The sequence below is a fragment of the Pangasianodon hypophthalmus genome, chromosome 6 (genome assembly GCF_027358585.1).
Source record: "Pangasianodon hypophthalmus isolate fPanHyp1 chromosome 6, fPanHyp1.pri, whole genome shotgun sequence".
Lineage (NCBI taxonomy): Eukaryota > Metazoa > Chordata > Actinopteri > Siluriformes > Pangasiidae > Pangasianodon > Pangasianodon hypophthalmus.
The window spans coordinates 29,502,858-29,516,459 of record NC_069715.1 but is presented as its reverse complement, the minus strand read 5'-3'; the positions used below and the strand labels follow the sequence as shown (position 1 = coordinate 29,516,459).

Sequence of the window (13,602 nt, the reverse complement as noted above, 5' to 3'; positions counted from 1 at the left end):
CTGTTATCACTGTTTAATCCTGTAAAAAATTGTGCAGTTTATTATCATTACTGTAAACATGGTACAGTAAGAATGGTATAAATATTAATTACTGTAACTGTTACTAAACATTTTACAGTGAAAAAGGTCCAGAGATTCAACACAATACAATCTCAGATATCTGGAAATGTTATAAAACCAAGCATGCACTTCAGAAATGTCATGATTTTAGCTGGAAGCAGTCATTCAGAATCCTTTTTGACTGAATAAAATTGTGTAAAGCTTCTTGGGGTTGAGTCATAAGTGTTGAATTAGCTTCTCAGAGAAGTGTTAGATGGTCTCCATGGGCACTTTGTAGTTCCACTGCTCCATGCTAATTTAGCAGAGCAGATTTGGCTGTAAAAGAAATGAATCAATCTATGGAGAGGTGAAGTGCATGAGTTAATGCTTGTTTCTGTTCAGATTCCCAGACTACACACGTCACTTTTTAATGGACTCATTTTTTAACACATAAACTTCCACCTTCTTATTCAGCTGTGCATCTGAAATATTATTTATTGACTGCTATAAATTATTTATCAACTACTCTAACATTAGTCTGGATTTGAGACAGTGAGTTCTGTGCATTTAAGTGAGTAATAATACTGTCTGTGTGATGCTGTTCTAGGAAAATAATCAACAACAGGGTGGTGTGATGAAGTGGAGTTACTGTTACCACCCTGAAGTTTAAAAAAAGAACTGTTTTATTCCTTTTACAACACAGCAATTTGCCCAAGATTACAAGTTTCTATTTATTAAAGAATGACACTACTTTTTATCCGTTTATAGTTACATTCAGTGCAGAACATACACGGAACAAGTTAGTTCCTGTTCTCACGTACATGATAGCAGCTGTAAACAGCCGTTCCTTCACGAGTCTGCCTTTATTTCTCTCTCTCATGAGCTTAATAAGACAAAAAACGCAGCTTGTCATGTAACCAAGAAGCCACAAAGTGTAAACTCCTCTGTCCTGAAGATGTCAGAAAACTGTAATTAGATCTAATCTGTTTATGTGAGCTGTTACTATAGAAACGATATCGTATTAGAACGAGTGCATTAATATAAACCCGTGATTTGCAGCTGCATTACTGTCAGAGCTGCTGTTATAGAAAATTAATCAACACCTTCTGACCAATCAGAATCTAGAATTCAACAACACATTCAAACGAACTCTTCTTTGGCGTGATATACTTTAAAATCAAGGCCAAGCACTTGTAGTCATATTATTTGTTGTGATACTCGGAAAAGAAACAGAATATGAAGATGTTCGTTTCTCTTTTATTTACCCCATCTTTTCTCGATTGCCCTCATTGTCCTTTTTCCTGTTGTTCGCCTGTGACTAAGTGGTGATATTTTTAGATAAAACAAAGGTGACACTTGTGATTGTGCTTTGGAAAAGCACACTGCAGTGCCACCAGAACTTTCCAGAAGCTTCAGAAGATTTGACTTCAGTTGATAAGCAGTGCGCTGACTTGCAGACTGTGAAATAACGGGTTGTCAAAGCGGGAGGAGCCAAATTAGATGCCTGGTTGTCTGAGCTTTAATGCTTGTGTATGTGTGTGTGTGAGCTAGTTGTGTTGCTAAAACGAGAGCTGCTCTGTGCTGTCAACTCCAGAAATATTGGCACCTTTCATAAAAATTTTCGAAAAAGAATAAAGGAATATATAAAACACACATGCAGAGAAAATCTGTGTGTATGTGTATGTATGATGAGATGTCTGTGCTAAATGTTTACGCACGTTTGCCTGCACATGTATAAACGTGGTGCAGTCTGGCCCTGTGTGTGGTTACTCTCCTTTCAGCAGTGTGTGTATTCATGCTACAGACAGGCGCCAAGAGCCTCGGAGACAGTTCTGTTCATGCTAATTCTGGTTTATTCTCAGAGATCACAGCGTATTAGCACCAGCTGGAGTACTGTCTTCACACTCCCACACACACACACGCACACACACTCACACACACCCTCGCTAATAAAGGTGCATAAACACACTCGACCCTGCACTCACACCTGTAAGTTGCTCCGGGTTTGTGTAACGAGTGCTAGTGTTAGTGCTTAGATTAACCTCCTGATAAAAGCATTTAATATTGAATACAGCGTTGTGAGTGATCTCAGCGCTGCTTTGCCCTCTGTACAGTGATTGCTTTGTGTGGTTCTTGTGTACCGCTGTGGCTCCTTGGATTCAAGACATGATGTTCACTTCAGTCTGTTTTCTGATGAACGTGAAACAGGAAAGAACATGACAAGTTGAACCAAGCATGTTAACATGTTAGCTGCAGTGCTGAGCCCGGATAGCTTTCACACCTGATGTGGATCGCACCAGGATTCGGTGGAAGTGAATACCAGGCCACACTTTTCAAGAGGGCCTGATCTCTGGACCACTACTGGGCTTGAAAACAGGGTTCACACTTCACCAAATGTACCGAAGTCTCAGGGCAAATTGCCCTGAGTCCAAAAAAAAAAAAAAAAAAAAACGTGTGAAAGCAACCTAAGAGTAAGACATTTGGGCATGGTCCAAGGAATAACAGGAACAATAGGAATCGTCCAATGAATTTGCAGCAGCAATCATTTGAATTTGTCGCTTTACCACGTGCAAAAAAAGAGACTCTTACCTACGTAGCATGTTAAATGAAAATAAGAGTTTGTGGACTGGAGACAAGTGATGGACACTACACCAAACAGCATATTTGATTGGAATTATGTGTGTGAACTGAAGGTCATGAGATATAACATTTGTTGTGATTATGACAGTGACAAAAGCAAATCAAGCTGGGGTGCCAATACTTTAATCTTAATTGAAGTAAGTTAGTAAAGGCTAACTTTACTGAATGATGATAAATTAAAAGTATAATAATAATAAAACTACAAGTATAGAGTTCTTGAATATAGTGCACTCCAGAGCAGGTATGTTATACCCTATGTAGTGAGCGTATATAGTGAACAGGAAGCCATTTTGAATCGTAGTGGAAGTTTACGGTGAATGGATGAGGGGTAAGAAATGTAAAATCGAGCTGTAAATCAGCGACAGGTTTCCAGTTTTGTTTCTATATTCGCTCTTTTTATAGGAAGTTTTTCTTGCGTTGCCCTAAATCTCTTCTCTCACAGCTTCAGATGCTCTGAATTAATAAACCACGATCTTCATGTCATTTAATCGCACTTTTTTCACTTTAAATTGGCAAATGAATATCTTCAATCACCAAGCAATCACTTGCTGTTGCCGATGACAACAAACCCACTCTGAGGCCGAGAGAGAGAGAGAGAGAAAGAGAGAGGGAGAGAGAGAGAGATCTATCAGGGTGTAATTACTGCATGAGGAGAGTTATCAGCTGATTAGATGACACTGATTTTCGAGCTTATAATTTTGCAACGCAAACACAACAGCCAGCATTTGGAAGTTAAAATACTGTACTTCCATTGCTTTTGCGCTGCGTTTACACTCGGCATAATCGTGTAATCCTACAGGAAGTGTCCGCTTTTAAAATGTACACCAGTCTTTACTGCATCTGCATTACTGACAATAATACAACTGATCTAGTTAGTTAGCTGACACTAGCTAGGACTGCTAAGAGTGTAGTCATGGTTACAGTGTGTGCATTTGCATCACCAAGCCTGTCTGTCTGTCTCTCTCTCTCTCTCTCTCTCTCTCTCTCTCGATATTTGATAGACCCAGTAAAAGGGGGGTTTAAATACTGAAAAAAACTCTCTTTCTCATTGTCTCCTTTTGCTGTCTCTCTCTGTCTCACTTTCTCTCTGTCTCTCTCTTTTCTCTCACTCTTTTTCTCTCCCTGGTTTTCTCTTTCTACTCTTTCTCTCTTTTCCCTCTCTCTTTCTGTCTCTCTCATTTTCCTTCTCTCTCTGTCTGTCTTTCTTTCTCTGTCACTATTTCTCTCCCTCTATTTTCAGTTTTTCCTTTCTCTCTCTCTCTCTGCTCCATTTTTCTTTCTCTTTCCTCTGTTTTGTTATTCTGCCCCAGACTCTTTTCCCCCACACATTTAACTGTTATAGCCTCCTTTTTTCTAACCTTTCTTTTTTCTGCTTTAGGCTATCCCTTGTTCCCCACCTGCCCCTGTCCGTTTTTTTTCTCTTTTTGACTTTTCTTTTCTTGTCAAGATCCAACTTTTGTCCTTTCTATCCATATTCTATTTTTTCTGTTAAAAGGTTTCCTGCACTGCACTACTGCAGATGGCAAAGTGAGAAATAACAAGTGCAATTATTTATATGGTTGAAGGTAGAAAAGTGAATAAATAAATAAATAAATAAATAAATAAATAAATTCTTTGCCTTTATAACTACCTAAAAGTTCTTTTCATTCTCCAATCATCAGGTGTAGAGGTTTGAGAGGATCAGCGCAAAACAAACAAGTTTTATGTTGATTTTCTTTATTTTTTGGCTTCTTCTCTTTTTCTTTTTCCCAAAAAACACTTCAGTTTTATTATTAAAAATGTTAAATTGTAAAATAGCCAGAACTTTACTTTACTACAAGCCAACAAATGAAGTTGTGGTTCTGGTTGTGATTTTGGTTTTGTGTTTGATTCTGTGTTTGTTTGTGATTTTGGTTTTATGTTTGTGATTTTGCTTGTGATTTTGGTTTTGTGTTTGATTCTGTGTTTGGTTGTGCTTTTTGTTGTGATTTTGGTTTTGTGTTTGTGTTTTTGGTTTTGTGTTTGGTTGTGATTTTGTTTGTGATTTTGGTTTTGTGTTTTGTGTTTGTGTTTTTGGTTTTGTGTTTGGTTGTGATTTTGTTTGTGATTTTGGTTTTGTGTTTTGTGTTTGTGTTTTTGGTTTTGTGTTTGGTTATGATTTTGTTTGTGATTTTGGTTTTGTGTTTTGTGTTTGTGTTTTTGGTTTTGTGTTTGGTTGTGATTTTGATTTTGTGTTTGTTTGTGATTTTGGTTGTTATTTTGGTTTTGTGTTTGATTCTGTGTTGGGTTGTGATTTTGGTGGTGTCTCAGGCGAGCCGCTCCCTCAGCGGAGTTCTCAGTGGACCGAACCCGTCACCTCATGTCCTTCCTGACCATGCTTGGGCCGAGTCCCGACTGGAACGTGGGTCTCTCGGCCGAAGATCTCTGTACGAAGGAGTGCGGATGGGTGCAGAAGCTCATCCAGGACATGATTCCGTGGGACGCCGGGACCGACAGCGGGGTCACTTACGAGGTCAGCGTCTGTGTGCATGACTTCCCTGTTATTCAGTTCAGGCTGAGACAAAAGTCCAGTGTGAAAAGTCCGGTCCGTGCTGGAATCTGGATCAGAGCTGTACTCTTCACTGGAGCTCTGTTCTGACTGAAAACCACATTTACTTTTATAATACCTGTAAAGTACCAATAAAATCCCAGTACCAATATTACCAATCCCAATATTACCAATTTCTTTCTTTCTTTGCTTGTTTCTTTCTTCATTTCTCTTTCCTTCCCTCTTTTCAATTCTTCCTTTCTTTCTCTCTCTCACTTTCTCTCTCTTTCTTCCTTTCATGCTCCTTTCTTAAAGAGGGCATATTTTTAACTTATCAGTCCCTTGTATACATGACCTAAACATAATATACAAAAAAGTTAATAATAATAATTCATTAAAAGTTATATTAATAATATCCAATGACCAAGCAATTTTTAAATTATTTTTGGATAATAATTTTTAGATTATTCAGTTTGATTTAATTTAATTTAATTTGATTTTATTTTTATATCAATTATAGCAGTTTTCCTTTGACCTGAACACACTGGTGAATGTTGAGATTTGATTTTGCATCTCAGTAATAAACTAATAAAACATCTGAAACATATAAGACCAATAAATAAGCTCTATAGTTTTATGAGTTGGGATTTGGCCAGAGCTTTAGAGATGATGATCTCAGGATGATTCTGCCATCTGCTGGTGCTCTGGATTAGACACTGTATATAATTTATTTAAATAATATTAAATAAAACACAGAAATCAGGGAGATTTAGCTTAGTTTAGTTTTTTTTTAAAGACTTTAATTAAATTAAAAGATTTATTACAGGAAATAATCAAAATTCTGTTGTTCATTCATCTTGTCTTTTCTTTGTTTAGTCCCCCAACAAGCCGACGCTTCCTCAGGAGAAGATTCGTCCTCTTACGAGTTTGGATCATCCCCAGAGCCCGTTTTACGACCCAGAGGGCGGAGCTATAACTCCGGTGGCCAGGGTGGTGGTGGAGAGAATCGCCCGCAAGGTCTGCCTTGTCATTTTTATTTAGATATTTTTCATTGTTATGTTTTCTTTTCACTTTCTGTGCTTTTTGAAGAGAATCTGTGGAGTATGCAGTACACAGGAGCAGGGCTTTTCAATCTGTGGTGCATGAGCAGTTGAGAGACAAAAACTACAAAAAAAATAAAAACAGAGATGTTCAAACTAAAAAAAGGGTGGGTTCTCATTCCCAAAGGGGTTAGCTTTCACACACTAGATTACTTTTCATTCATTAGCTTAGCTTTAATGCCCTAGTTTAACTTTCACTCACTAGCTTAGCGTTCATGCTGTTGGTTAGCTTTCACTCTCTAGATTTGAGTTTTAATTTTTTTCAGGGTGAGCAGTGCAACATTGTGCCTGATAACGTTGACGACATCGTGGCAGACATCGCTCAGGAGGAGAAAGAGGAAGGTCTGTGTTTTCATTATCTTCACCAGGAACTTGCTTTATGAGTTACAGCTTTACTTCTGACTGGTATAAAGCTCTGACACTGGAGACTCCTTCCATAATCGTTGAATAAACACATTTCTCCGTTACGCATCAACAGTTACACTGTTGTGTTAATCTGCTTTTTGCAGAGTGTCCGCTATGAATATAAACCTGTGATTTGTAGCTGCACTACTGTCAGAGCTGCTGTTATACAAAATTAATCAACACCTTCTTACCAATCACAATGCAGAATTCAACAGTGCTGTGTTTAAGTAAATGTTCCACGCTGGTGTTTGGAAAATCCAGGATGTCTTTATCTCACTCCCAGCATCTCATTCTGTCCTTATCACTCGGTCAGACGACACTCCGGAGACGTGTATTTACTCCAACTGGTCTCCGTGGTCGGCCTGCAGCTCCTCCACCTGCGAGAAAGGAAAGCGGATGAGGCAGAGGATGCTGAAGGCCCAGCTGGACCTGAGCGTCCCCTGTCCACACACACAGGACTTCGAGCCGTGTATGGGGCCTGGATGCAGTGACGAGGGTATCACACACACTTTACATTAACATCTACATGTTTTTTTTTTTTTGGTGACTTACAGCTGAGTTATGATACAATGCAAGTTATCTAGCTGTTCTGAGTTATCCAGTCTCTCGTATCTCAAATATAATAAAACGTTGAAATTACACTAAATATGAGAAGTTCAGTGTCTAAATATTCTCAGATTTCTGTTCCATAGTTCTCAGGTTTAATTCAACAATTTCAGGGTTTTTCTCACTATTCTTGGGTTTAAATCTTAATTCTCAGGTTTAATTCTTCTTATATTCTCAGATTTAATTTAATATTCTTTGGTTTTCTCTAATATTTTTAGGTTTTCTTGAAATATTCTCTGTTTTATTTCAGTATACTCAGATTTTTGTTTCATAATCAAAAGTTTAATTCAATATTCTAAATTGATTTATACTGTATTTCTCAGATTAATAAAAGTCAATAATATTTTAATAATAAAATAATATTCCAAGTTTATGTAAGTTCTTTAATTAAGTGTTAATTGAATGTCCTCAAGTTTGTTTCTACTTATATTCTCAGGTTTAATTCTACTTACATACTCAGGTTTAAATCAATATTCCCAGCTGTTCTTTCAATATTTCTGAGGTTTAATTCAATATTCTCAGTTTTTTGTTTTATATATTAACAGTTTTTTTTTCGATCTATATGACTGTGTTTGTCTCCCTGTGGCAGATGCGTCTACGTGTATGATGTCCGAGTGGATCACCTGGTCTCCATGCAGCGTGTCGTGCGGCGCGGGCGTTCGGTCCAGGGAACGCTACGTAAAGCAGTTTCCTGAAGATGGTTTTGCCTGCACCCTCCCCACCGAGGAGACCGAGCCGTGCACCGTCAACCAGGACTGCTGTGAGTAAACACATCCCTACTTAAAGTTTCCTCACAAACCTCATACAGTTCCATGCTGGTAAAATCATTTTTATTGCCACGTTTTACTTAAAAAAAAATAAACACAGAACAGGTGTACACATTAGGATAACAAACTAGTGACAAGACGGGACAGAAACATGTCTAAAAACAAACAAAAGCACATGTAGGACGAAGAATAAGCGCAAGCAGCACTTGAGGGTTTTATGACAACTGAATGATTCATGTTATTAGTGACTGTTCATATATGATACAAAGGGTGTTAATATATATGCCATAATATACAGTATATGTCATGATGTGCTAAGGTTTAGTGCATGTATTAATTCAACATTATGAAAGCATTACTATGAATGTGTGCTGATTTGTGGAGCATATTGTAAAATGTTACAGCTTTTTGTAAATAAATGCCATTTAGAAATGTTATGTTGTGTAGCTCCTAGCAGTTGTCTCGTGACTGAATGGGGTGAGTGGGACACCTGCAGCGCCACCTGTGGGCTGGGCATGAAGCGCCGAGAGCGTATGGTCAAAATGCCTCCGTCTGATGGATCGATCTGTGGGGCTGAGGTGGTCGAGGTGGAGAAGTGCATGATGCCCGAGTGTCGTAAGTTACAAACAGACCATTTAATATTTATATACACCATTTAACATACAGTCTGAGACTCACTATTGCCCTTACGGTAGGGTCCAGAATTTTAATTTCATTTCTTATGGAATAATAATAATAATAATAATAATAATAATTTTATATTGCTATTTATACATCAAGCTTCAGATATGTTAAAGTATAACTCAGTCATTTTACAGTAAAGAGTTACAAATGTCTGGGAAGAAAGGAATGAGAAATAAAGTTAGAGTTAAAAAATAAACAATAAATAAGAAAACTGAGAAAGCAACTATAAAATCAGTGGGAAAATAAAGTGAAATAAAAATGGTAAAGTATGATGTTCTAAAAGCAGAAGTAGAAAATGGAACGTATAAATATAAATTTAAAAATGCTAATCTAATCAATGGTGTAAGGAGTCTGTCAAAAAATTCATTTCATTTCATTTCTAGTTAATTTATAAATAATATATTGTTATTGTTATAAGTTGATACTCATTATTCATCAATATATAAAGACAAAAGATTTCTTTGTTATGTTCACACACTCTTTGTGACTTGCTGTGACTCCATACACTGCATTGCACTGAAACGGTACCATGTTTCATAAATGATGGAAGAAATGATGGAATAAAAAAAACAGTTTACTGTAAATTCCTGAACCGAATGCACAACACTTACTTTCTGTCTATTGACACCAAAGCTCATAGAGTTTGACAATTGTTAAGAGTATAAACTGAGAGAGACAGGGACTCTTGTTTTGACAGCATGTTTAGCTCTGTTCCTGTGGTAAAGATGGATATGTTGTTTTGACAGATACCATCCCGTGCTTGTTGTCTCCATGGTCTGATTGGAGTGACTGCAGTGTGACATGCGGTAAAGGAACCCGAACTCGGCAGCGCGTCCTCAAATCCCCGGTGGAGCTGGGAGAGTGCAGCGAAGAGCTGGAACAAGTGGAGAAATGCATGCTGCCGGAGTGCCGTGAGCCATACTCACACAGACCACAATTATGACATGATACAGCTGTATTTACCGCAGGCACTACAATGTACTGAGCATATTTTAAAGTTTTGCTGTTATGGACTAGTCTTATGTCTTGGCTGGTAGAGTAATCCAGTTTGTCTGAAAATAAAATCAGTTATGTGTTAATTTCAGTGTAATTTTTTTATAATTTATAGTATATACTGAATATTATAATGTTGTGGACAAAGTGTACACATGTGCGTTTTTATGGTTTATAACTTACAACTAACTGGGGTATGAGGCAGTGTCTGATCTCATCAGCTCTTCCCTATAAAGTCCAACCATAAGGGAACGTGACTGGAGGTTTTGTGGGTGGGGTATGCATCACCCCTATGGGACATGTGTCCATGTGGAGACATTACACCAGCACACATTCCAGTAAAACTTGGATCCACTTCAAAGCCATTAAATTACCTATAATCCCTCTTTTGAAGACCCTCGGATCTGCTATTTGCCAAGGAAGCTCTCCAGTAATGGGTTTAACCCAAGCCTTTTTCAGTACTCTTTGATTCGACCTAATGTCCTTCCCCATGGACCACATGCCATATTCCACAATCTTTTCTTTTTTTCACCTCTGAATCATTGAGTTGTGCCTCAGACCAGCCAGATTGGGAACCAGCCTGACAATGTGGCACCACTGTGTCTTTCCTCCTGTGCCCAGCCACTAGCCAGGCACACTGAGGGCAATTATAGGTGCTTCATCACACTCATCAACTTTAGAGTGCTCAAACAGAATCATTTATCATTCTTTCTCTTCCCTCTCTCTCTCTCTCTTTCTCTGCAGCTTCAGACTGTGTGATGTCTGAGTGGTCTGAGTGGTCTGAGTGTAATAAGTCATGTGGGAAGGGTCACATGATCCGGACACGGATGATAAAGCTGGAGCCCCAGTTCGGGGGCGAGGCCTGCCCCGAGATTGTCCAGAGGAAGAAGTGCAAGATCAGGAAATGTAACCAAGGCAGCACCAGCAGCGATGAGAGAAAGAAACGCAAAGAAGCCAGAAAGAAGAGGAAGAACAGCCAGGGCAGGGAGGAGTGGATTGATGAGCTCGCAGGTGAGGGGCTTAAATCACAGTTATCTTTTCGAACTGTTGCCCCTCTCATTATCACTAGCACCAAATCATTAGCATCATTAAGCATATTATCAACAGTACAGTTTATAAATTTACAGTTTAAACAAGCCTAAGATTATTTGTACTTGTCTCCTTGAGGAGCATTTTAACTGAAAGGTAGTTGTCCTTCTGTATCTTCAGACATCTAGATGCATAATACTTTATTCCAGACACAAGTTCTATTAAAGGTCAATCTTTGAGAATTGGCAGTGTTTTTAATGGAACTCTTGTCTCATGAATGAAATTATTACTAATTATTACTAACTGATAATTAATTAATTATTAATTACACTTGGTGGCCAAAAAAGTGTATAAGTAAGGAATAAAACGTGGGCTTTTATAGGGAAAATAATCAACGACAGGGTGGTGTGATGCAGCCCAACATGAAGAGGACTTGCTTTCCTACATCAGCATGTCCAAAAGCGCTTTATTCCTCTTACACCACAGGAATTTGCCAATGGTTTATTATTTTAATTATATGCTTGCAGTTATATTTAATGTTGTTGAAATGTCCATGAAACATTAGTTCCTGTTCTCAGTTACATTATCGCGGTTATAACGTAACCACTTTCCTCTGTGTGACCTTTTCCTCCAGGATGCAAAATGAAGCCCTGGTCTGGATGGAGTGACTGTACCAAGTTGTGTGGTGGGGGGATCCAAGAGAGGTTAATGACAGCCAAGAAGAGATTCAAGAGCACACAGTTAACCAGCTGCAAGGACAGGAAGGAGATCCGCGCCTGTAACGTCCATCCCTGCTAAGTGGTGCAGGGGATTGTGGGAAGGGACTCGATGTGATGAGGATATGGGAGGGGCAGGATTGAGTGTCAGTCGCGGCTCTCTTTCTCTTTCAGTGGTCTCTTTCAACCTGTTTAGGGTTGGCAGCAGTTTGGTAATTTTTTACTTTTTCTTTTTTTTTTGTACTAGAATGTAGTATAGTGGTAATTTGTCATATAAAAGAAATGCAGAGCAATGCTTAGAGTTGATGTTAAAGTTCTATTTGATTTCTAATTTGTAGTACATTTCTATCTGAAAGTGGCTTATTAAAGTTCCGTAAGTTTCGTTTAAGTCGTAAGATTTAGTAATTAAAGTTAGACGATAGTGCATAAAGGGCCTTTTATTTTTTCAGTCAGCAAAAAATGTATTTCCTTCTCATTGATCCCTTCTTTATTTTAATAATAAAAAACAACACTGGACTCAGTATCCTAAGTGCAAAAGTTTGCATACCCACTAGGACAAAATAAAGAAGACAAAGGGTTACTTCCCTTTGTGTGTTTCTTTCCCTAATATTGCAATATTAGCTGTAATGTTCAATGTTGTTCTGAAATGTGATTTAAGAGTAATTCCTTTCAAAAATTAATTGGGAATGCTAACTTTTGCACTGTAAATCTCCAGACAAAAATATAGAATATAATCTTTTTTTGTTTGTTTGTTTTATAAAATCATTCCATTTTAATAAAATTGTTTTAAAACTCATAATGTGTCATTAACACAATTAATTTATTACATAAAAATCCACCGTTATCTACAGTATATTTTTGTCTGGATCTTTATTTACTGAGTCTGGTGTTTCAGACTGAAATATCACATTATGCACACTGCTGTACTGAATTAAAGTCTTGGAGGTTCATTGCTAACTCATGTATAATAGGTCAGTGGTTAAGGTTGGATTGGATTGTGTCTCACTTATTAATTGGATAAAAGTGTCTCCTAAGTGAATGTAATGTTGTTTTCAGTGTACAAACGGCACAAAATGGACCAAAGACAGGAACATTTGCTGGCACAAACATTGTTCTTACCCTGTACACTTCAAAAACTGGAATGATGGACTATTATTATTATTATTATTCAACATTTTTAATGTCTAGAGATGTAACCAGAGCCATAAGACATGCAAGGTCAAAACCTCATGTTTCTAGCCACAGCAAAAATCTGAAGCATTAGCGTACAGGTTTTTAAGCTAACTAGCAGCATAACAACATGAAGAGTTCTTATTATTCTGTGAGACTGCTTGTGTGGTATTTAATTTTATTTTAATTTTTAAAATATGTAAAAAACTATTTTAACAATTCTATGATAACTGGCCACTCTGGATATTAATGTGTTTTATGACATTCTTATAAATCAATAATGGATTTGAGCCAACTGAATGAATAACAGTAGCATTTTCTTCTTTCATGTGTCTCTTATGTGAAAGCAAAGCACAGCTAAACAGCCATTTTCTAAGCCTAAGAATATTTCTAGGAATATTCATTTTAATCCATTGTGACTTTTTAATCCAGCTGTGTAGACAGATGCCATTTTACTTGTTTCATTCTGATTGCATTTACGTTTCTTTTCCTCGTTTTAAGAGTGTACCCAAGATTGCTACCAAAGTGTTGTGTTGATCTTTTCTAGTTGTTTGTTGCCATCTTTGCTCCCTGACATAAAAAAAGAAATACTCTGAATATTTTGGAATATGCCACCTTTACAATAAAAGTGATTGTGATCAAATGCCTAACTCATTTTTGGATAATGTGTAAAAAATGCTAACATAAACTGCACTATTCATTTTTTTTTTCTTGTTTTGACTTTTTGGTTACAAAACTAAGTAAAAATTAAATAGTTAAGTCAGTAGAGCCAAAAGTACTCTAAAATATTCATTCGTTTTCATTCTGTTACATGGGTATGTGGTGATATTTTTATTCAATTAATTTGTTTTTAGACTCACGTATTAATTAAATGTACATTGATGTTTCGACATTTGAAACTTCCCTGCACCTAAACAAACCTCCCTCACTTTACATTTCCTATTAGT

The 13,602-nt window shown here is 37.3% G+C and overlaps 1 protein-coding gene across 1 annotated transcript in view; it reads left to right on the top strand.

Moving 5' to 3' along the window:
- Window positions 1–13,298, top strand: part of spon1a (spondin 1a) — an 81,310-nt gene extending 68,012 nt beyond the window's left edge. Inside the window, exons 8-16 of the mRNA XM_026914401.3 lie at window positions 4,969–5,170; window positions 6,062–6,202; window positions 6,552–6,627; window positions 7,004–7,186; window positions 7,886–8,056; window positions 8,511–8,678; window positions 9,494–9,658; window positions 10,485–10,751; window positions 11,404–13,298. Of these exons, the coding sequence (XP_026770202.2) occupies window positions 4,969–5,170; window positions 6,062–6,202; window positions 6,552–6,627; window positions 7,004–7,186; window positions 7,886–8,056; window positions 8,511–8,678; window positions 9,494–9,658; window positions 10,485–10,751; window positions 11,404–11,567 (1,537 nt within the window). The 3' untranslated portion in view covers window positions 11,568–13,298. The remainder of the gene's footprint in view (window positions 1–4,968; window positions 5,171–6,061; window positions 6,203–6,551; window positions 6,628–7,003; window positions 7,187–7,885; window positions 8,057–8,510; window positions 8,679–9,493; window positions 9,659–10,484; window positions 10,752–11,403) is intronic.
- The last annotated feature ends 304 nt before the right edge of the window (window positions 13,299–13,602 follow it).